Genomic DNA, 21982 nt, shown 5'->3' on the forward strand with positions numbered 1-21982 from the left:
GAGTCTACAGTCAATCACGGACTACAAAAAGAAAACCAGCCTTGTTGCGGACCCCGATGTCTTGCTTCCAGACAAACTAAACAACTTCTTTGCTCGCTTTGAGGACAATACAATGCCACGACACGGCACGCTACCAAAACCTGCGGGCTCTCCTTCACCGCAGCCAACGTGAGTAAAACATTTTAAACGTGTTAACCCTCGCTAGGCTGCCGGCCCAGACATTATCCCTAGCCGCGTCCTCAGAGCATGCGCAGACCAGCTGGCTGGAGTGTTTACGGACATATTCAGTCAATCCCTATCCCAGTCTGCTGTTCCCACATGCTTCAAGAGGGCCACCATTGTTCCTGTTCCCAAGAAAGCTAAGGTAATTGAGCTAAACAACTATCGCCCCGTAGCACTCACTTCCGTCATCATAACGTGCTTTGAAAGACTAGTCAAGGATCATATCACCTCCACCCTATCTGACACCCTAGATCCACTCCAATTTGCTTACCGCCCCAATAGTTCCACAGACGACTCAATCGCAATCACACTGCACACTGCCATAACCTATGTAAGAATGCTGTTCGACTATGGCTCAGCATTTAACACCATAGTACCCTCCAAACTTGTCGTTAAGCTCGAGACCCTGTGTCTCGTCCCCGCCCTGTGCAAGTGGGTGGTGGACTTTGACGGGATGCCCCCAGGTGGTGAGCGTAGGAAACAACAACTCCACCACGCTGATCCTCAACACTGGGGCCCCACAAGGGTGCATTCTCAGCCCTCTCCTGTACTCCCTGTTTACCCATGACTGCGGGGCCATGCACGCCTCCAACTCAATCATCAAGTTGGCAGACGACACTACAGTGGTAGGCTTGATTACCAACAACGACGAGACGGCCTACAGGGAGGAGGTGAAGGCCCTCGGAGTGTGGTGTCAGGAAAATAACCTCTCACTCAACGTCAAAAAAACAAAGGAGATGATCATGGACTTCAGGGAACAGCAGAGGGAGCACCCCCCTATCCACATCGACGGGACAGTAGTGGAGAAGGTGGAAAGTTTTATGTTCCTCGGCATACCCATCACGGGCAAACTTAAATGGTCCACCCACACAGACAACGTGGTGAAGAAGACGCAACAGCGCCTCTTCAACCTCAGGAGGCTGAAGAAATTTGGCTTGTCACCAGAAACACACACAAACTTTTACAGATGCACAATCAAGAGCATCCTGTTGGTCTGTATCACCGCCTGGTACGGCAACTGCTCCACCCACAACCGTAAGGCTCTCCAGAGGGTAGTGAGGAGGTCTGCACAACGCATCACCTGGGTCAAACTACCTGCCCTCCAGGACACCTACAACACCCGATATCACAGGAAGGCCAAAAAGATCATCAAGGACAACAACCACCCAAGCGAGCCACTGCCTGTTCACCCCGCTATCATCCAGAAGGCGAGGTCAGTACAGGTGCATCAAAGCTGGGACCAAGAGACTAAAAAACAGCTTCTATCTCAAGGCCATCAGACTGTTAAACAGCAATCACTAACATTGAGTGGCTGCTGCCAACATACTGACTCAACTCCAGCCACTTTAATAATGGAAAAATTGATGTAATAAATGTATCACTCGTCACTTTAAACAATGCCACTTTATATAATGTTTACATACCCTACATTACTTATCTCATATGTATACACTTGACTCTATACCATCTACTGCATCTTGTCTATGCCGTTCGGCCATCCCTCATCCATATATTTATATGTACATATTCTTATTTATTCCTTTACACTTGTGTGTAAAAGGTAGTTGTTGTGAAATTGTTAGATTACTTGTTAGATATTACTGCATGGTCAGAACTAGAAGCACAAGCATTTCGCTACACTCGCATTAACACTGGCTAACCATGTGTATGTGACCAATAAAATTTGATTTGATCACCAATCCATGGCTCTCTCCTTTTATCAATGCCTGCCACATATAATCGCTTCCCTGCACTCAACACATTCCAAGCTTAGTTGAGCACACTATACACCTTCCTCCTATATCCATTAACTTCTGGTGTAGACCCTCTAAACCTCAGCACTCCATCAGTGACATGAATAAGTATATTTTCATATTCTCAGAACCCCAACAACTGGATGCGTCACAATCCACTGCATCCACCAATGTTGCACTTCCACATCTGGAGTGAAAGGTGACGAAGCAAGAGCAGTGTTTGTCAGACCATGAGACGGCCCGAAAATCGGTTTTCTCACAAAATTGTATGTAGTGTCCGAACGGTTTGGCCTACAAACTATTACGAACAAGATGGTGTTCTCCGTTTTGCTCTACAACCCCCACAAAGCGTCTTGGCACTTGTCTGAAGTCGGGAACAGCAAATCTGCCAACTTCTGTCTGTTGCATCCGAACAGTTTTGGCTACACACTAATTTGAACCCTCTGTGGAAAGGTGAGGCTCCCACAGGCCTCACAAGACTTGTCTAAAGGTCCCCTGGTACCAGTTGAAAAAATGTATGGATGTATATATGGAGATAGTTTAGTGCCAAAAATAATCAGAATTAAAAACATGTTTCCTGATCTTTCTTAAAAATATGTGGACACCTGCTTGTCGAACATCTCATTCCAAAATCATTGGCATTAATATGGAATTTATTCCCTCTTTGTTGCTGTAACAGCCTCCACTCTTCTGGAAAGGCTTTCCACTAGATGTTGGAACATTGCTGCGGGGAATTGCTTCCATTCAGCCACAAGCATTAGTGAAGTCAGGCACTGATGTTGGGTGATTGTGCCAGGCTCGCAGTCGGCTTTCCAATTCATCCCAAAGGTGTTCGATGTGGTTGAGGTCAGGGCTCTGTGCAGGCCAGTCAAGTTCTTCAACACCGATCACAACAAACCATTTCTGTATGGACCTCTTTTTATGCATGGGGGCATTTCATGCTGAAACAGGAAAGGGCCTTCCCCAAACTGTTGCCACAAAGTTGGAAGCACAGAATCGTCTAGAATGTCATTATATGCTGTAGCATTAAGATTTCCCTTTACTGGAACTAAGGGGCCTATCCCAAACCATGAAAAACTCCCCCAGGCTATAATTCCTCCTCCAACAAACGATGCTTGGTATTGCTCATGGTGATCTTAGGCTGGTGTGCGGCTAATCTGCCATGGAAACCCAATTCATGAATCTCCCAACGAACAGTTCTTGTGCTGACGTTGCTTCCAGGGGCAGTTTGAAACTCAGTAGTGAGTGTTGCAACCGAGGACAGAAGATTTTTTTTCTGTGAGCTTGTGTTGCCTACCACTTTGCAGCTGAACCGGTGTTGCTCCTAGACGTTTCCACTTCACAATAACAATAGTTAAAGTTGACTGTGGCAGCTCTAGCAGGGCAGAAATTTGACTAACTGACTTGTTGGAAAGGTGACATCCTATGACGGTACATCGAAAGTCACTGAGCTCTTCAGAAAGGCCATTCTACTGCCAGTGTTTGTCTATGAGTGGCTGAACGAGTGGCTGAAATAGCCTAATCCACTAATTTGAAAGGGTGTCCACATACTTTTGTATTTACGTTGCATTCAGAAAGTATTCCGACCCCTTGACTTGTTCCACATTTTGTTACGTTACAGCCTTATTCTAAAATTGATTCATGGGATGTCGCTGCACAGCTATTTTCAGGTCTCTCCAGAGATGTTCAATCGGGTTCATGTCCGGGCTATGGCTGGGCCACTCAAGGACATTCAGAGACTTGTCCCGAAGTCCCTCTTGCGTTGTCTTGGCTGTGTGCTTAGGGTTGTTGTCCAGTTGGAAGGTGAACCTTCACCCCAGTCTGAGGTCCTGAGCGCTTTGGAACAGGTTTTCATCAAGGATCTCTCTGTATTTTGCTCCCTACATCTTTCCCTTGATCCTTACTAGTCTCCCAGTCCAATCAGCTGAAAAACATCCCCGCAGCATGATACTGCCACCACCATGCTTCACCATAGGGATGGTTTCAGGTTTCCTCCTGGCGTGACGCTTGGCATTCAGGCCAAAGAATGGTCTGAGGGTATTTAGGTATCTTTTGGTAAACTCTAAGTGGGCTGTCATGTGCCTTTTACAGAGGTGTGGCTTCCCATCTGGCTACTCTTCCATAAAGGCCTGATTTGGTGAGTGCTGCAGAGATGTTTGTCCTAGAAGGTTCTCCCATCTCCACAGAGTAATTCTGGAGCTCTGTCAGAGTGACCATCAGGTTCTTGGTCACCTCCCTGGCCAAGGACCTTCCCCCCCCGATTGCTCAGTTTGGCCAGGCGGCCACGTATTTGTGTTTAGTGAGTCCGATAGATCAGCTGTGGTAGGGATGACCAGGTATGTTCTCTTGAGTGTATAAGTTGCATTTTCCTATCCTGTTTAGCAATCAAAACTAAATGAGTACTTTTGGCTGTTAAGGAAAATGTATGGTCTGAAAAGTACAAGATAATCGACCTGACCGGTGTGGCATATTAAGAACCTGATTAAACAGCATTATCATTACAATGGTGCACCTTGTGCTGGGGAGAATTAAAGGACACTCTAACATGTGCAGTTTTGTCACACAACACAATGTCACAAATGCCTCAAGTTTTGAGGGAGAGTGCAATTGGCATGCTGACTGCAAGAATGTTCACCATAGCTGTTGCCAGAGAATTTAATGTTAATTTCTCTACCATAAGCCGCCTCCAACGCCATTTTAGAGAATTTGGCAGTATGTCCAACCGGCCTCACAGCCGCAGACCACATGTAACCACGCCAGCCCAGGACCTCCACATCCCGCTTCTTCACCTGTGGGATCGTCTGAAACCAGCCACTCGGACAGCTGATGAAACTGTGGGTTTGCACAACCGATGAACTTGTGCACAAACTGTCAGAATCCGTCTCAGGGAAGCTCATGTGTGCTCGTCGTCCTCACAAGGGTCTTGACCTGACTGCAGTTTGCCGTCGTAACTGACAAGTGGGCAAATGCTCACCTTCGATGGCAACTGGCACACTGGAGAAGTGTGTGCTCTTCACGGATTAATCCTGTTTTCAACTGTACTGGGCAGATGGCAGACAGCGTTGTGTGGGCGACCGGTTTGCCAATGTCAAAGTTGTGAACCGAGTGCCCCATGTCGGCAGTGGGGTTATGGTATAGGCAGGCATAAGGAATGGTCAAAGAACACAATTGCATTTTATCACCATCCATCATTAACCACCATGAAGTTAATTTTATTTAATCTGTCTATAAACTCTTAATGCGTTTCACGTTGTAGTGGTAGTACAACGTAGTATTTCATCCTGTGACTCCAAGTTTTCTTCAACATGGTTTATGATATCAATATTTGCACATAAAGGAGTTTCCAAGACAATTGATTCAGAATGATTTTACCGACACAAAGATCCCACCATGTCGAACGAACAAATTGTCTCTCAACATTTGACATTGTACCGACACTTCTTGTTTCCATCACGCCTGTCATTTTATTTTATACTGCATGACTTTACTCACATTAAAACTGTGGATATAAACGTGCTTGTTTACAGAGTATCCTGCATACACAAGAAGAAATGCAACTGTAAAAGTCAGATTGCTTTTTATTTTGTGGCCAATTAACAATTGCCTGAAACCTCTCTTCTACTTTCAATAGATCTCAAAGAGCTCTTTGAGCGCTCGGGTACTGACCCCACCTCTCAGGGGATGTCTTACCAAGTCCTGAAGAAATTATTTGACACAGCAACGGCAGATCTCCAAAGCCTGGAACGCTACGACAAAGACGGGGACCAGAGGTTCTCACTGGCTGAAATGAAAGCTGCTGCAGGTCTGTGAGAAGAGGAGTGGCTGAGGCAACAGTGGAAGGAGAAGTGGTCTCTGGTGTGTGTGTGGAGTGCCTCACAGTGAAGATGGTTGCACTTTTATTGAACTGAGTATTTAATAACAAACTGAATGTTGAACGGTAGCACTGGCATGCCCCCCCCCCCCCACACCTCACTGGTCCTACACGCCTAAGCTAGAGTAAGCAACTCAGATCCAAGCTTTGATATTTCTATATTATTTTCCAAAACAGTTTACAAAATTGTACTTTTCAGAGATATTTGTTTTATTCATTTGTAACCAGTTGATGTAAAATGAATTGTTGAGAAGGGTCAAAATATCACCTATTATAATGTAGTTCCTACCACACACACTCCCATTTTAGATAAGTTCAGATCGTCTTTGCTTATTTTCTGTCTTCTTTATACATGTTTTGTTGTAAGTCTTGAGTTATTTTCTGCATTCTTATTTGGATTTTAATGTAACACAGAGACTGTAGACATATCCTTAACCCAGCCATAGTTTATTTTTAAGTTGTTTTTAAGTCTGCAATATTTGAAGGGCTATAAACACACACTTTTAACTAGTTCAGAATGAATCATGTTGAAATATTAACTCCTGAAGCATATGTAGCAATAATACAATGTAAATGAGCTTATACTAACGGACTATAGTGATCACTTCAATTTGCAGTATATATACAGTACCAGTCAAAAGTTTGGACACACCTACTCATTCAAGGGTTTTTCTTTATTTTTACTATTTTCTACATTGTAGAGTCATAGTGAAGACATAAACTATGAAACACATATGGAATCATGTAGTAACCAAAAAAGTGTTAAATATATTTTAGATTCTTCAAAGTAGCAACCCTTTTCTTTCGACAGCTTTGCCTTCTCTCCAACCAGCTTAACCTGGAATACTTTTCCAACAGTCTTGAAGGAGTTCCCACATATGCTGAGCACTTGTTGACTGCTTTTCCTTCACTCTGCGGCCCAACTCATCTCAATTGGGTTGAGGTCGGGTGATTGTGGAGGTCAGGTCATCTGATGCAGCACAACTTCACTCGCCTTTGTCAAATAGCCCTTACACAGCCTGGAGGTGTTTTGGGTCAGTGTTCTGTTGAAAAACAAATGATAGTCCCACTAAGCGCAAACCAGATGGGATGGCGTATTGCTGCAGAATGCTGTGGTAGCCATGCTGGTTAAGTGTGCCTTGAATTCTAAATAAATCACTGACAGTGTCCCCAGCAAAGCACCCCCACACCACCACCATGCTTTGCGGAGGGAACTACATATGCGGAGGTCATCCGTTAACCTACTCTGCGTTTCACAAAGACAGCGGTTTGAGTCAAAAATCTCAAATTGGGACTCATCAGACCAAAGGACAGATTTCCACCAGTCTAATGTCCATTGCTCGTGTTTCTTGGCCCAAGCAAGTCTCTTCTTATTATTGGTGTCCTTTAGTAGTGGTTTCTTTGCAGCAATTTGACCATGAAGACCTGATTCACGCAGTCTCCTCTGAACAGTTGTTGAAATGTGTCTGTTACTTCTACTCTGCAGCATTTATTTGGCCTGCAATTCCTGAGGCTGGTAGCTCTAATGAACTTATCCTCTGCAGCAGAGGTAACTGGGTCTTCCTTTCCTGTGGCGGTCCTCATAAGAGCCAGTTTCATCATAGCGCTTGATGGTTTTTGCGCCTGCACTTGAAGAAACTTTCAAAGTTCTTGAAATGTTCCGTATTGACTGACCTTCATGTCTTAAAGTAATGATGGACTGTTGTTTCGCTTTGCTTATTTGAGCTGTTCTTGCCATAATATGGACTTTGTCTTTTACCAAATTTTGGCTATTTTCTGTATACCACCCCTACCTTGTCACAACAACTGATTGGCTCAAATGCATTAAGAAGGTAAGAAATTCCACAAATGAACTTAAAGGCACACTTGTTAATTGAAATGCATTCCAGGTGACTACCTCATGAAGCTGGTTGAGAGAATAGCAAGAGTGTGAAAAGCTGTCATCAAGGCAAAGGGTGTTGACTTTGAAGAACCTCATTCACACTTTTTTGGTTACTACATGATTCCATATGTGTTATTTCATAGTTTTGCTGTCTTCACTATGACTACAATGTAGAAAATAGTAAAAAAAAAAAAAAAAACTGGAATGAGTAGGTGTGTCCAAACTTTTGACTGGTACTGTAAGTGTTGTGTGTAGTACAGAAGAAAGACAAAAGTAAGCACACCTGGCTGATAGTGAGAGAAGCACGGATCCCTCTTTACTTGATTCTGTCATTTTGTGTGGGCCTTTACATAATGAAATGCAAATGTACAAATCAGGACATGTCAAATCACTCAACACTGTCATATGATGTAAATATGGTAGAATTGTTTTATATGGCATCATGTAAGACTTGTTTGGGGGGGGGGGGGGGGGGACTTGGGCTGCTTTGTATAGCTAGAGGACTGTAGCATTGTAACGGAAATAGTTTTATGAAGTTGTGCTTTGCATGTTTTTCAATGTAACATGAATAAATGTGTAATTTATCAGTTTAACATAAAGGACTGTTTGAACGTAATTTTGGTTTGCAGGGTAATGGTGTGGAATTCTGTAACTTAATTAGGTAAAACAGATTTTGAAATGTCATTTAGATTTCCGACAGAAATATTGTCCCTACAAAGATGTGTGCTTTGGGAATTTTATTGTTTTGTGCGAGCACTAATGAATAAATGAACATGTGGATTAACAGGATTTTACAATCTGTAGTTTCCATACTTTTTCAAACATTTAGACGGTATTCAAGTCAAGGTTTTCATAAAGGACTGTAGTTTTTGTTTTGGAATGCAGTGTATCATGTACCAGTATGCACCAGGTTCCAATAATGAGGAACACATGGGGTGTAAATTGAATATGTTTTGTTTGTATTAGCTGTGATTGTATATTTGTTGTGCAACCACAGAGGAAACAAAATGAGTGTGCATTTTATTATGGGTCTGAGCTGTGTGTACGGGCTCCAGGAATGAGAATTTAGGATTTGGCTCCTGTTCTTTTTTTTAATGAATGCTGATAGTACAGTATTTCCGCAAGTGTGCGACAGTCTGACAGTAGAAAAACAGTGTTTACCACAAAAGCATGTTATATAGACATTCAATATCCTCAACAAATGTTTGTCATTGACATGGAGGGAGGAAAGAAGTGGCTTCCTATGCAACTTCACTCTTTTATTTATAATATGGAGAAACCTTTTGATCAAGTTAGGGTCAAAATGCCCTGGGAATTTTAAGCAAGGGCCCCTTTGGCCCTCCAATCCCTTGACAACAAGTGGAGCAGCTCTTCTTCATCCTCATCACTTCTGCAGGAGTCTTCCTGGTCTTCTGTTTTCTCCTTCACAACCTTCTTCACCACATCTTGCTTATCTCTCAATACCTCAACCCTCCGGTAACATTCAATTTGCTCATCGATTTCATCAATCTGACGCTCAAGACGACCCTCCTCGTCATCCTCGGCTACAATGGCCTCTGATTTGGTGTTCACCTGCCGCATTTCCTTTTGGAACTCTTCCCACTCCTTATCCATTTGATCTTTGGGAGCATCGACATTACGGACTTTGGCATCTCTCACTGGGTCGTCAAAGAAGCCTTCTGGTAGCGCTTCAGGTGTATTTCCCTTCTTCTCCACACTCTTCTCAGTTTCATCTGGTTTGAGGATAGACCCTGAATGAGAAGCAGCTGGGACAGCTGGAATGGTGCTGTTGTCGAAGAAATCAGATGGGAGTCCTGAGGCAGGTGCCCCCTTCTGCACACCCAAGCTAGAATCTGCCCCCTGGTCACCAGCCTCCTCTTCATCATCAACTCCGGCCAAAAGACTCAGCCCAGCAGATGTCGTTTTTTTCAATATTCCTGGTAGTTTCTTCGGCCCCGGCGGGGCAGGTTTAGCAAAGAAATCATCAGGTAGCCCTGGCGTAGACAACTGCTCTGTACCTGCCACTGGTTTAAACTTCTTCCCATTCGTGTCTTCAGAAGCTTTTCTTTTAAGCAGAGGCTGGGGTCCTTGACTTGTAGAACTTTGTTTAGACCCCTTGAGCTCGGAAAGTTTCTCCTTGTGCTGTTTTCCAAGAATATGAGTCTGCCACAATAGCGCATTCTTTACTCGCTCGTTGCAGAGTACGCAGCTAAGGTGATCGAGACTGTTGTACTTGGCATATGGGGATTCGACACGCTTCTTATCTATCGTTTGCCTTTGTTTCTCTCTCATTAACCGTCGCAGTTCATCTTGATGTATCACTTTCTTCTGCTTATTTTTTGGAGGCATTCTTTCATTGAATTTCAAACCAAATTTCAGAAAGCTTGGGAAAGAAAAACAACACCGAGTGTGTCTTTATTCAAGACCCATAAGTAGGCGTCAAACATATTGCCAGATTTAAGTTTGAGAACAAATACTGTAAATGATACCCAAAGCTGGTACTTTTACATTGCATGTATCATCACGAGTTTACAACACTATATTTTGTGTGCCTTAAAATATTTTGCATTTCTAAATAGATGATTCATAACTAATTATCGCGATATCTAAGGGAACGTGGTCTGATGTTTGTCATTCTGGTGAGATACTAAGCGGAAAATGGCAGATGGTCTTTTCACTCGGTAGTCTTGTTTTCTAGGTAGTTAGTTAACCAAGGCAAGCAAACAACCGCACCTCAAGCTGCAACGGGCATTTTTTTTTAAAAACAAGTGTTATCAAGGATGTAGCCGAAAAAAATTGGTATTTCTTTTCTTAATCGATTGTTCCAACAGTGAGAGTATATTTTCCATCTGCATTGTTTTTACGTGTGTGTGTTGTTTCTGCTGTTGTCAACACTGCACCTCTACCCACATCCATTCTATGCTAGCAAAACTGCTAACTAGGTTAGCGAAATACTAACTGTTAAGGTAGCAATTGCAGGGGTCGTTGGCAATTAGTCAACATCATTAATACAACATTTATTTTAGGTAGTCTGCTTGCTGGTTAGTTACGTTAAATCATGACCGGGGAAAAGATTCGCACGTTGCGGAAAGACCATAACAACAAGCCCAGTAAGGATGGGGATATAATGGAAACCTATGATGAATCTACAAATGGGACAATATCATCTCCAACCCCCAACGGTACCACCATCACGTACAAATCAAACAAGAATTATAACAAGACGGTGAAACCTTTGGTACTGCAGCAGTTGTCGAATATCAATGCAAACAATATCAATGGCAATCAATCAGTTGTCAGCATCATCGATGACAATAACAAGAACCCAATCCTTCTGACCAATGGCAATGAGGGCTTCAATTTGGAATTCCCTGTTCACGAATGTGTGTTCAAAGGAGATGTGCGTCGCTTGTCCTCACTCATTCGGACCCAGAACATCTCCCAGAAAGATGTACATGGTGAGTGCATGATAACCCTTACCCATTTATAGACCTTTAATAAGCGCCTATTGATGATAGCTAATATCTTCTGTCAGGGGTTGTTTTGATAAGGCCCGAGCGCTCGTTAAAACGGTTTTCATATCAGCAGGAAATAATTGTCAAAAAACAACAGGTTAAATTACCACACACTTTTTTTTTTTTTTTTTATAAGGGTAGTGTTCCCATACAGCCATATTTCTATGTTACAGCGCATGTTTATGGAAGACATTGGCAGCCACTTGGGCTTCAGCTGTCTAGCATCCTCTGAACACCTATGTGTACGCATAACTGGGGAGGAAGTGTAGTTTGTCAACTTGAGGCACACAGCCTATGGATCTATGCAACACTGCTACAGTATGTGTGTGTATTATTATTATTTTTTAAGATTATCTCTAGCTGATATAAAAGATAAAGGGCATATCAGCATATGTTTTAAACTGTTTTGCAAGCAGTGGATATTGACGTTTCTAAACGTTAAAACACAGAGTCAGAATTGGAGTTAACATGCAGCCAACTGGGAGATAACTGCTGAAAACCCTGCAGATAAGAAGGGTTTTCAAAATCTAGGTAACCCAAACTTAGTACATGTAATTGAGCTAGGAAATCACATAGCTAGGCTATCACTTCTGGATCCATGAAATCTTACCTGACAATCATGTGACCAACATAGTCACTGCTTTCACAACAAGTACATTGATTTACACAAACATTGTCCTTGTGCACCAGCTCTGACAAATGATCTCATAACAGTTATCTGTCTATATTTCCAGGAAACACACCTCTTCACTTAGCTGTGATGATGGGCCACAAAGGTAAGGGCTTTGACTTTTGTAATCAACAATATCTGATATGGAGAATAACAGCTACATAGGCAGGACAGAGACATGCAAACATCCTTGTTTCCCATTGGGAGCAGACTGACCAGTAAATCTGTACTACTTTCCTCTAAACATCACATATCACCAGAGTTTGACGGGATGTTTTGCCTCATATTCTCATCTCTGGCCTAAACCTAACCCCAGCCAGGGGTTTTGCCATTCACATAACATAATCGCCATGTTTTCCAGCTCTCCTTCAGTAAATCCTCCGTATGCCTTTTTTTTCTGGGATAAAATTCCCTTTCTGTTCTGCCGTACTGAGCTTATCCTGGCTGACCTCTGCCGACTGCAGTGTGTTACATAGTCTAGTCGTCTCATAGCAGCATGGCAGCGGCTGGTCCCACGGGTGGGACAGGTCCACAGGATCCCTTAATCCCGTTGATTAGTTTGACTCAAATGCAAAGCAGCATCTCTCTTATGTGAAGGTCATAGACACGGTAAATGAACTGTCAAAATGTAATATACTGGTAACATAATTAACTATGGTAATGAGAATCCACTGTCCAAGTACAAAGGCCATGGAGACGGGTAGTAGGCTTAGCCAAAAAAATAATAATCTTAAAAGTAGCTTGATGTTTGTTAAAATCTTTTTTTTTTTGTGCTACAGAGTGTGCCCTCCTGCTCCTGGCCCATAATGCCCCTGTGAAAGTGAAGAATGCACAGGGCTGGAGTCCCCTGGCAGAGGCCATCAGCTATGGAGACCGACAGATGAGTAAGGATATGGGATATTTTATATCCTTTTTTTGTACCCGGGACCGGAAAGCTATTATTTTATATTATAGATACTGCATCATTGAACAGTGTTCCATCACTGTTTTTTCTTTACATATATTTTAGTTTATCCTGTATTTAAGTCTACACATTTTCACTCAGGTTCTCTCAAGTTCATGGTCCTCCCTCTATTTGTTTGATCCTAATTGCATCCTTCCTGGGCTGTCGGGCTGTAGACTAACTCTGTTTACTCTCTGATTCTGATGAGAGGTTGGGTTGTAGGTTGCCCTAGCCAGCCAAAGCCATGCAGGGGATTTTCTCTGAGCACTCTATCCACATCCATACGGCCTGGAACCCAGCCTGGCCAAGGGCTTAGTGTGACTGCGAGGGCACTGAGCAGCTTTACAGCTGGCTGGCTTCTTCTCTGTCTGTTCACATTTAATGCCCCATCCTAATGCTTTTAACACAGCACTGTAAACTAAAGGCCACAATATATGTTTTATGTGTATTGATTATTTGAATGTTTGTAAGGAATGCTAGTTAAGTGGAGTGGGTTTTTTTAAATGGTGGGAGTAGTGTAGAGAAGATTGAATCCAATGCCATGTTTTCCCCATGGGCTTTACTAGCTTACTGTTTTTTTCTGTTTTAATGCCTTGTTAGCAAAAAAAATCAACCTGCAAAATATAAAATAATATTATAAATAGGCTAGTTCATCAAAAATTCCATGTGAGTAGTTGTTAAGGTTAGGCAAATAATTTTACTCAAATTATACTCAAAGATACTGGTAATGTACACTGAACAAAAATATAAATGCAACAATTCAAATGATTTTACAGCGTTACAGTTCATATAAGGAAATCAGTCAATTGAAATAAATACAGTGCCTTGCGAAAGTATTCGGCCCCCTTGAACTTGACAAATTGGGCGTGCAAAATTATTCAGCCCCTTTACTTTCAGTGCAGCAAACTCTCTCCAGAAGTTCAGTGAGGATCTCTGAATGATCCAATGTTGACCAATGACTAATGACTAAATGACTAATGATGATAAATACAATCCACCTGTGTGTAATCAAGTCTCCGTATAAATGCACCTGCACTGTGATAGTCTCAGAGGTCCGTTAAAAGCGCAGAGAGCATCATGAAGAACAAGGAACACACCAGGCAGGTCCGAGATACTGTTGTGAAGAAGTTTAAAGCCGGATTTGGATACAAAAAGATTTCCCAATCTTTAAACATCCCAAGGAGCACTGTGCAAGCGATTAATATTGAAATGGAAGGAGTATCAGACCACTGCAAATCTACCAAGACCTGGCCGTCCCTCTAAACTTTCAGCTCATACAAGGAGAAGACTGATCAGAGATGCAGCCAAGAGGCCCATGATCACTCTGGATGAACTGCAGAGATCTACAGCTGAGGTGGGAGACTCTGTCCATAGGACAACAATCAGTCGTATATTGCACAAATCTGGCCTTTATGGAAGAGTGGCAAGAAGAAAGCCATTTCTTAAAGATATCCATAAAAAGTGTCGTTTAAAGTTTGCCACAAGCCATCTGGGAGAGAATGAAACCAAAATTGAACTTTTTGGCAACAATGCAAAACGTTATGTTTGGTGTAAAAGCAACACAACTCATCACCCTGAACACACCATACCCACTGTCAAACATGGTGGTGGCAGCATCATGGTTTGGGCCTGATTTTCTTCAGCAGGGACAGGGAAGATGGTTAAAATTGATGGGAAGATGGATGGAGCCAAATACAGGACCATTCTGGAAGAAACCCTGATGGAGTTTGCAAAAGACCTGAGACTGGGACGGAGATTTGTCTTCCAAAAAGACAATGATCCAAAACATAAAGCAAAATCTACAATGGAATAGTTCAAAAATAAACATATCCAGGTGTTAGAATGGCCAAGTCAAAGTCCAGACCTGAATCCAATCGAGAATCTGTGGAAAGAACTGAAAACTGCTGTTCACAAATGCTCTCCATCCAACCTCACTGAGCTCGAGCTGTTTTGCAAGGAGGAATGGGGAAAAATTTCAGTCTCTCGATGTGCAAAACTGATAGACATACCCCAAGCGACTTACAGCTGTAATCGCAGCAAAAGGTGGCGCTACAAAGTATTAACTTAAGGGGGCTGAATAATTTTGCACGCCCAATTTTTCAGTTTTTGATTTGTTAAAAAAGTTTGAAATTTCCAATAAATATCGTTCCACTTCATGATTGTGTCCCACTTGTTGTTGATTCTTCACAAAAAAATACAGTTTTATATCTTTATGTTTGAAGCCTGAAATGTGGCAAAAGGTCGCAAAGTTCAAGGGGGCCGAATACTTTCGCAAGGCACTGTAAATGAGGCCCTAATCTATGGATTTCGCATGACTGGGCAGGGGCGCAGCCATGGGAGGGCATAGGCCAACCCACTTGGGAGCCAGGTCCAACCACTGGGGAGCCAGGCCCAGCCAATCAGAATGAGTTTTGCCCCACAAGGGCTTTATTACAGACAATACTCCTCAGTTTGCTCAGCTGTCATCAGCTTCCCGCAGGTGAAGAAGCCGGATGTGGAGGACCCAGGCTGTCGTGGTTACACGTGGTCTGCGGTTGGACGTACTGCCAAATTCTCTAAAACAACGTTGGAGGCGGTTTATGGTGGAGAAATTAACATTAAATTCTCTGACAACCGCGCATTCCTGCAGTCAGCATGCCAATTGCACACTCCCTCAACTTGAGACATCTGTGGCATTGTGTTGTGTGACAAACTGCACATTTTTAAAGTACCATTTTATTGTCTTCAGCACAATGTGCACCTGTGTAATGATCATGCTATTTAATCAGATTCTTGATATACCTTGGAAAAGGAGAAATGCTCATTAACGGGGATGTCAACTAATTTGTGCACACAATTTGAGAGAAATCCATTTCTTTGCATATGGACCGTTTCTGGGATCTTGTATTTCAGCTCATGAAATATGGGACCAACACTTTTAAATGTTTTATATTTTTGTTCAGTATACAAATCTTTATTTCCCTACTATGAAATTCCCTGATATATGTTGAGCGGGTTAGCACTATGACCCTGTCACCCTAGCATGCATTAGTATGCAGCTCCAGGCCTGCAGCAGGGATGATTTGGCAGACTGGGGACACAGAGGTCAGGCATGGGAAGGTCAGATCTTAGTGAGGGGTGTGGGGGGCAGGGATCAGAGGAAAGGACAGCATGGCTCTAGCCACACAGAACAGCAAGGACATGCAAAGGCAGCCAAACTGGCCAGTGACTGGGTCAGTACTAGTAGTGGTAAAATGAAAATAATGCTGCGTATACTAGGGCAGTGCTTCCCAACTCCAATCCTCGAGTGCCCCCAACAGTACACTTTTTACTGTAGCCCCAGTCAATCACACCTGATTCTACTTGTCAACTAATCACCAGGCCCTCCACGAGTTGAATCTGGTGTTTTTTGTCCGGGGCCACAACAAAAATGTGTTATGTTGGGGGTACTGTGCTGTGGCTTATTATTGAGAGAGATCCAGAGAGGGAGGCCTACGGCGAGAAGAGAAAGAAGGTCATCTCGTATAGATGGAGCCTTGATTCCCCCCCCCCCTTATTTTTCAATTGCATAAGATCAAATAATGTCATAGTAACGAGGCTTTCATCTCTCTCACACACACGCACTGCGACAGCAGCTCACGCTAGGTGTCTATATCTGCCATGCAACACTGCTCTGCCCCTGCAGCGAGTGCTTGCTTTGTCAGCACTTCCTCACACTCAAAATCCCCACTCTAATGTTTCTCACTGGTCAAGATTACTGGATAGAAGATCACCCCAATTATAATTCATTGCAAGAGAGCACACACTTAGCAATCTGTCCGAAAACTCACAAGTCCTAAGTGGGGTTATATAACTGAGGTTCAGCCTGTATTAAATTGCATATTAGAACGAGCCGTGTGTAAGGTGACTCATGTCAGGCGTAGCCTCCCCTGAAAACTCTACTTCACCAACAAGCCACGGTCCAGATTGCTGGCTGCGTCAGTGTTGAGCCTTCATGTCTTGTAACAGTCACACACGTGTGTTTCATGATGATATGCAGCGACGTGACACGCTTTGGAGAGAAGAGCTGGTGTCACCTTACCACTCACTTACACTGTCGGTGTCAGTAGTATCGTCCTAAACCCCATCGGATTACTGTTACAGTATATCACTTGGTTGAATGATTTATTGATCATGACTTTCACTGTCATTGAAGTGTGGGTTTGTGAAAGTTTAGTGAAAGTTGCTTTTTGAAAGATCATGTGACCTTGTGATCCCTTCTGCTGTGTGTGTAGAAACATACACATATAGAATGTCTAGGGCTATGGAATATGTGTGGTGGTGTGCTTTGTTAAGGCTTTGTTTATCTCCCTCCTCTCCCCTCCTCAGTTACGGCTCTACTGCGGAAGCTGAAGCAGCAGTCCAGAGAGAGTGTGGAGGACAAGAGGCCCAAACTGCTAAGAGCACTGAAAGAGGTGAGGTTCTGACAGCCGACTAGACTAGGGACAGCTACAGTATCTGGTTAGAGATAGGATCTTTGCACTCTATATACATATGTCAAATACTTGAGCTGAATTGCACTTGATTTAGTTTGGCCGGTACAGTGGAATAAATGGAATAGTCCCAAAGGTATTTTGACGGATTTGATATGCATTTGAGGCAGGTCTGGTCCACTCCATACCGAGTTTTGGTTTACAATTACTATCTTGCTATACCTTTACCACTTTTCTCCAACATTAGCATCTGTCCAATGTAACCGCCCCTACCGCTCACCAAAACACGCTCTTTCCCTTATTAAAATGCTCTAACAAGTTATTCCTCCAGCTATAAAGAAAAAGTATGGGTGGATTTTGTTTTGGTGTTTTGTGGCTTGCATGACAAGATAATAATTTACAACTTTTTTTTTCTCCTAGCTTGGGGACTTCTACTTGGAGCTTCACTGGGACTTTCAAAGTTGGGGTGAGTTGCCTCTACATCATATTGCAATACGTTAAAATAAGCTACAGCGATGGGCCAACGTCTCCTTTCACTCGCTCTGTCTCCGTTCATTGTTATTCTTGTTGGAGGACACCTTTGCCAAGTCAATTCATTCTCCAATCTAATTAGCGTTTTGTTCCCATTCTATCCTGGCTGTTAGGGTGATGTGTCAGTTGCTCAGTGGGTTTGGGGCTCTCAGTCTCTTGGCTCAGGGATTCAGCGCCTAGCCACAGCCGTGTACATTTATATACCATGTAATGATACCACAAATTAAAAGATTAGTTAATCTTATGAATCAAATGCTGTCGATCATTACTTTCTCTTTCTCCCTTCTCATAGTGCCCTTGCTCTCCCGGATTCTGCCATCTGATAACTGCAAGATCTACAAGCAGGGGATCAACATCAGGTAAGGCATCAAATACACGTCTGACACAGACGCCAGCTGTACTCCTCACAACTTGCTGGCGTCTGTAACCACTCACCTTCCAGAGTTAACCCTGTACAAACTTTCTCTCACCTCTCACCGCTGACAGACTGGACACCACTCTGGTAGACTTCACAGATATGAAGTGTCAGAGAGGAGACCTCAGCTTCATCTTCAATGGAGACGCTCCGCCTGCCAAGTCCTTCTATGTTCTGGACAATGAGCAGAAGGTGTACCAGCGTATTCACCACGAGGTGAGCTGTCTGGTCTGCATTTAACATCACCATCCTCCAAGCCAACCGCTCTTACAGAACTGCTTGTATTGCAAATGCTTGTATTGACTGAAAGATCTGCAGGGGGTCACAGTAAAATGAACATTTGCATGGATTCAATATTGTGCAGAAGTCATGTCACCATCCAGCGTGATACTATCTGGCTGACTGCCTGTTGTGTCCCTGCAGGAGTCTGAGATGGAGACTGAGGAGGAGGTGGACATCCTGATGAGCAGTGACGTCTATTCTGCCACCCTGTCCACCAAGTCCATCACCTTCTCCCGCAGTCAGATCGGCTGGCTCTTCAGGGAGGACAAGACGGTAAGCACCCCTCCCCGTCCTGGGTCCTGTTCAGAGGGGGGCAAAATGTTTTGAAATGGGGATCTACCTGGAGTTGTCCAATAAGAACACAGATTTGTTTGACCAGTTGCAAAACATTTCCCCACAGTGTGTCCTACTGAATACGACCCTGTGGTCAAACCAGGCCAGTCACTGGAATATAACGCTTATAATACAATGGATCTCATAATCTGTGTACTGTATGGGGAATAGGGTGTCCTAACTCAGCCAGTGTGTATTATACATCTGTCTTGTCTGTCCCTGAAGGAGAGGGTTGGTAACTTCCTGGCAGACTTTTACTCTGTGAACGGCCTGGTGCTGGAGTCCAGGAAGCGCCGGGAGCACCTGAGTGAGGAGGACATTCTGAGGAACAAGGCCATCGTGGAGAGCCTGAGCAAAGGAGGGAACCTGGTGGAGCAGAACTATGAGGTGAGGGATGGAAGGGAGGGACGAGGATGGAGGGAGGCTTTGAGTCTTTGGTCTCTTCTTCAGTTGTGATGGATATTAACGTAAGTCTACATGTGATCCTCTCCCTCGGGGTCTTTCCCTCAGCCTCAGAGAAGGCTGTCCCTCATGGCTCCAGGTCCTAACACTATCTCCTGGGAGGAGTACATCTCTGCAGAGCACGGAAAGTAAGCCCTGCATAATTCCTTTTAAGAAAGGTCACTGATGACACTACTGTCCGGAGGAATTTCAAGCAAGTGTGTTCATTATTGAGTTATTGACAAGTCGGTGCATTGAAGATCATTACTAGCAGTGGTTTACTGTTAATCCTCCAAATGTATACGCCAATGATGCTGACTTAGCCAGTGTGTTCATCCCTAGGGCACCTCATCTTGGGAGAGAGCTTGTGTGTAAGGAGAGCAAGAAGAACTTCAAAGCGAACGTAGCCATGAGCCAGGACTTCCCTTTGGGCATTGAGTCGTGAGTAGAATCCTTCCTCTTATTGGCTAATATTCTCTGGTCAGTCTCATCGCTGACTGCAGTGCTATTGGAAACGTCCATGTATTGATCACTGTTGTGCACACAGGTTCTAGTTCAATGTATATTTGGTTGTTGCAGATTCGGGTCGAGCTAATGCTTTTCAAATGCCTCTTTTTAAATGTTTTATTACTTATTGGTTTTATTATTTAAATGGGACCTCATCAAATAATGTACTGTAAGAACATTTTTGATTGAACCCCGACCCTGATAATTTAACGTTTCCACTTTTTCTTCGGTCTTCCAGGTTACTGAACGTGTTGGAGGTCATAGCCCCATTTAAGCACTTCAACAAACTCAGAGAATTTGTTCAATTGAAGCTTCCTCCTGGGTTCCCAGTCAAACTTGGTATGCATCTACTGTACATTCTGTGGCCACATGGACAATTTTATTTAAAAGTTAAAAAATAAAGTGAAATAATGAAGAAATTGACATATATTAAACACTCTAAATATCCTCTCCTATTTCTGTGTGCCAGACATCCCTGTGTTCCCCACTATCACCGCTACGGTCACCTTCCAGGAGTTCCGCTATGATGACTTTGAGGAGTCCATCTTCTCCATCCCAGCGGACTACAAGGAGGATCCCAGTCGCTTCCCTGACCTCTGATCTGGTTGTCGTAGCAACCAGAGGTTTCCCCGGCCCCGCCCATTCGGAAACTGACAGAGAAACAAACTCTACCTACCTACACTATTAAAAGGAAAAGAACCAACTAACGACAGTTGAGATTAAATAAGGGGATGCCAATGTATTATTTATCTGTCTGTGTGTTCTGATGAAAAAGGGGAATTATCTCTTGGCCCTGAGTTTTTTTTATTTAAATTTTGTAGATATTTCCTTATAGCAAGCAAGAATCAACCATTTTCAGCTGTGTAGCAACAACAGCACGAGGTCAAACTCCAGAAGAGAAGAATTGAGGGGATGAGGAGTTTGAAAAAATATTTGATGTCATCTCCGTAACAGCTTATTGTTCACCGACTACGTGATCACTGCTTTGTACTGCAAACCAGCTCCTGTGAAACGTCATGGAGTTGGCTTCATCTGTGACATCTTAACCGTGCACTTCTCCAGGTTTAGCACTCACTGCGCCCAGTTTATCTAGCGTCTGCCCTTTGGGGAATGCCCCTTTCTCAACATGTTTAAGTACCCTTGGACATTCATTGCCTGTAAATGACTACGGTATAAATGAAGTGTCAGAAATATGAAGATGTCATAACTGAACTGAGAAAATGATGTACCAAACGTACTGTATGTATGTCAAAGGAGCAACACTGTGTAGCAATACATTTCCAGTACATAAGAATGTTTTTTTAAACCAGCTGGGAGGAAAGTATGGTGTAAAACTGCATTCTTTCAAAGATATCAACACCCAAGCCTTTTCTCTCTAGTGCAGGTTAGCTCATCTATCTTACCTCCCGGCTATCACTGTCTGTTTCAAGTGACTGTGAATTTAATCTGTTTTGTGTGTGAGAGAGGACTTTAAAGGGTTTTGTGTGTGTGTGAGATTGTGTGAGTGAACCCAGATGGGGTATCAGGAAAGCTGTTCTAGTTTGATACTGCACTGACATTAAGTATATTTAATCGCATGCTACGTTGACCCAATTGGATTCCTTGTATACTCTTGAGCGTATATTTCCTACACTTGTTATACCTGCTACCATCTCCCTATCCGTTCTGATTATTCAGACTAACTTCTACCGTATAAATATTGTAATCACACTAAAAACCCTGGTCAAATGTACTTAGGTGGTTTAAGCATTAACTGCAACTTTCATTGAGTGTATACCTGTCCGTATTACTTTACTTTCCTGTACAATTTCATTACATTTCAATGAGCTTACTGTTGGACTGTATAAGTTCATTAAAATGTAAGATCTGTATGGTCTTTGAAATCAGATGTGTATCTGGCTTTGGGCCTACTGGTATTTCTAAATGTACTGCAGCTTTCCAACTTCCCATCCCTTTAAATAAAGCACCAGCACCATCATGTCACTGTCTGTTTCTCTGTATTTTATTCAGTGGTATTTTAATTGTAGTCTCCAGCAGACTGTAGCTTGGGGTCTCTGAATCAATGGAGTCCAAGCCTCCAAGACATTGGCCATAATCCAATGGGAGTGTAATTTGGAATAAATCCGATCAGCGTTAACCCACGGTAGCCGACCGCTTTTGTCGGC

At 43.2% G+C, this 21982-nt stretch overlaps 3 protein-coding genes across 4 annotated transcripts in view; 2 read left to right on the top strand and 1 right to left on the bottom strand.

Moving 5' to 3' along the window:
- LOC135558813 (EF-hand calcium-binding domain-containing protein 14-like) overlaps nt 1-8518 on the top strand; it is a 25257-nt gene extending 16739 nt beyond the window's left edge. For both annotated transcript variants that reach the window (XM_064992965.1, XM_064992966.1), the window contains exon 10: nt 5608-8518. In XM_064992965.1, coding sequence (XP_064849037.1) covers nt 5608-5786 — 179 coding nt within the window. In that variant the 3' untranslated portion in view covers nt 5787-8518. The remainder of the gene's footprint in view (nt 1-5607) is intronic.
- Nucleotides 7477-10176, bottom strand: LOC135558814 (zinc finger protein 830-like). Its single transcript, XM_064992967.1, has one exon. It carries the CDS (start codon nt 10076-10078, stop codon nt 9047-9049), a length of 1032 nt encoding a protein of 343 aa, XP_064849039.1. The 5' UTR covers nt 10079-10176; the 3' UTR covers nt 7477-9046.
- On the top strand, nt 10153-21795 carry LOC135558811 (ankyrin repeat domain-containing protein 13C-like). The gene is made up of 13 exons (XM_064992957.1): nt 10153-11187; nt 11979-12020; nt 12694-12798; nt 17205-17290; nt 17729-17774; nt 18132-18198; nt 18326-18470; nt 18678-18809; nt 19095-19256; nt 19380-19459; nt 19653-19751; nt 20056-20156; nt 20287-21795. Exons 1-13 carry the CDS (start codon nt 10788-10790, stop codon nt 20415-20417), a joined length of 1596 nt encoding a protein of 531 aa, XP_064849029.1. The 5' UTR covers nt 10153-10787; the 3' UTR covers nt 20418-21795.
- The last annotated feature ends 187 nt before the right edge of the window (nt 21796-21982 follow it).

This window comes from Oncorhynchus masou, chromosome 17, assembly GCF_036934945.1.
Source record: "Oncorhynchus masou masou isolate Uvic2021 chromosome 17, UVic_Omas_1.1, whole genome shotgun sequence".
NCBI lineage: Eukaryota > Metazoa > Chordata > Actinopteri > Salmoniformes > Salmonidae > Oncorhynchus > Oncorhynchus masou.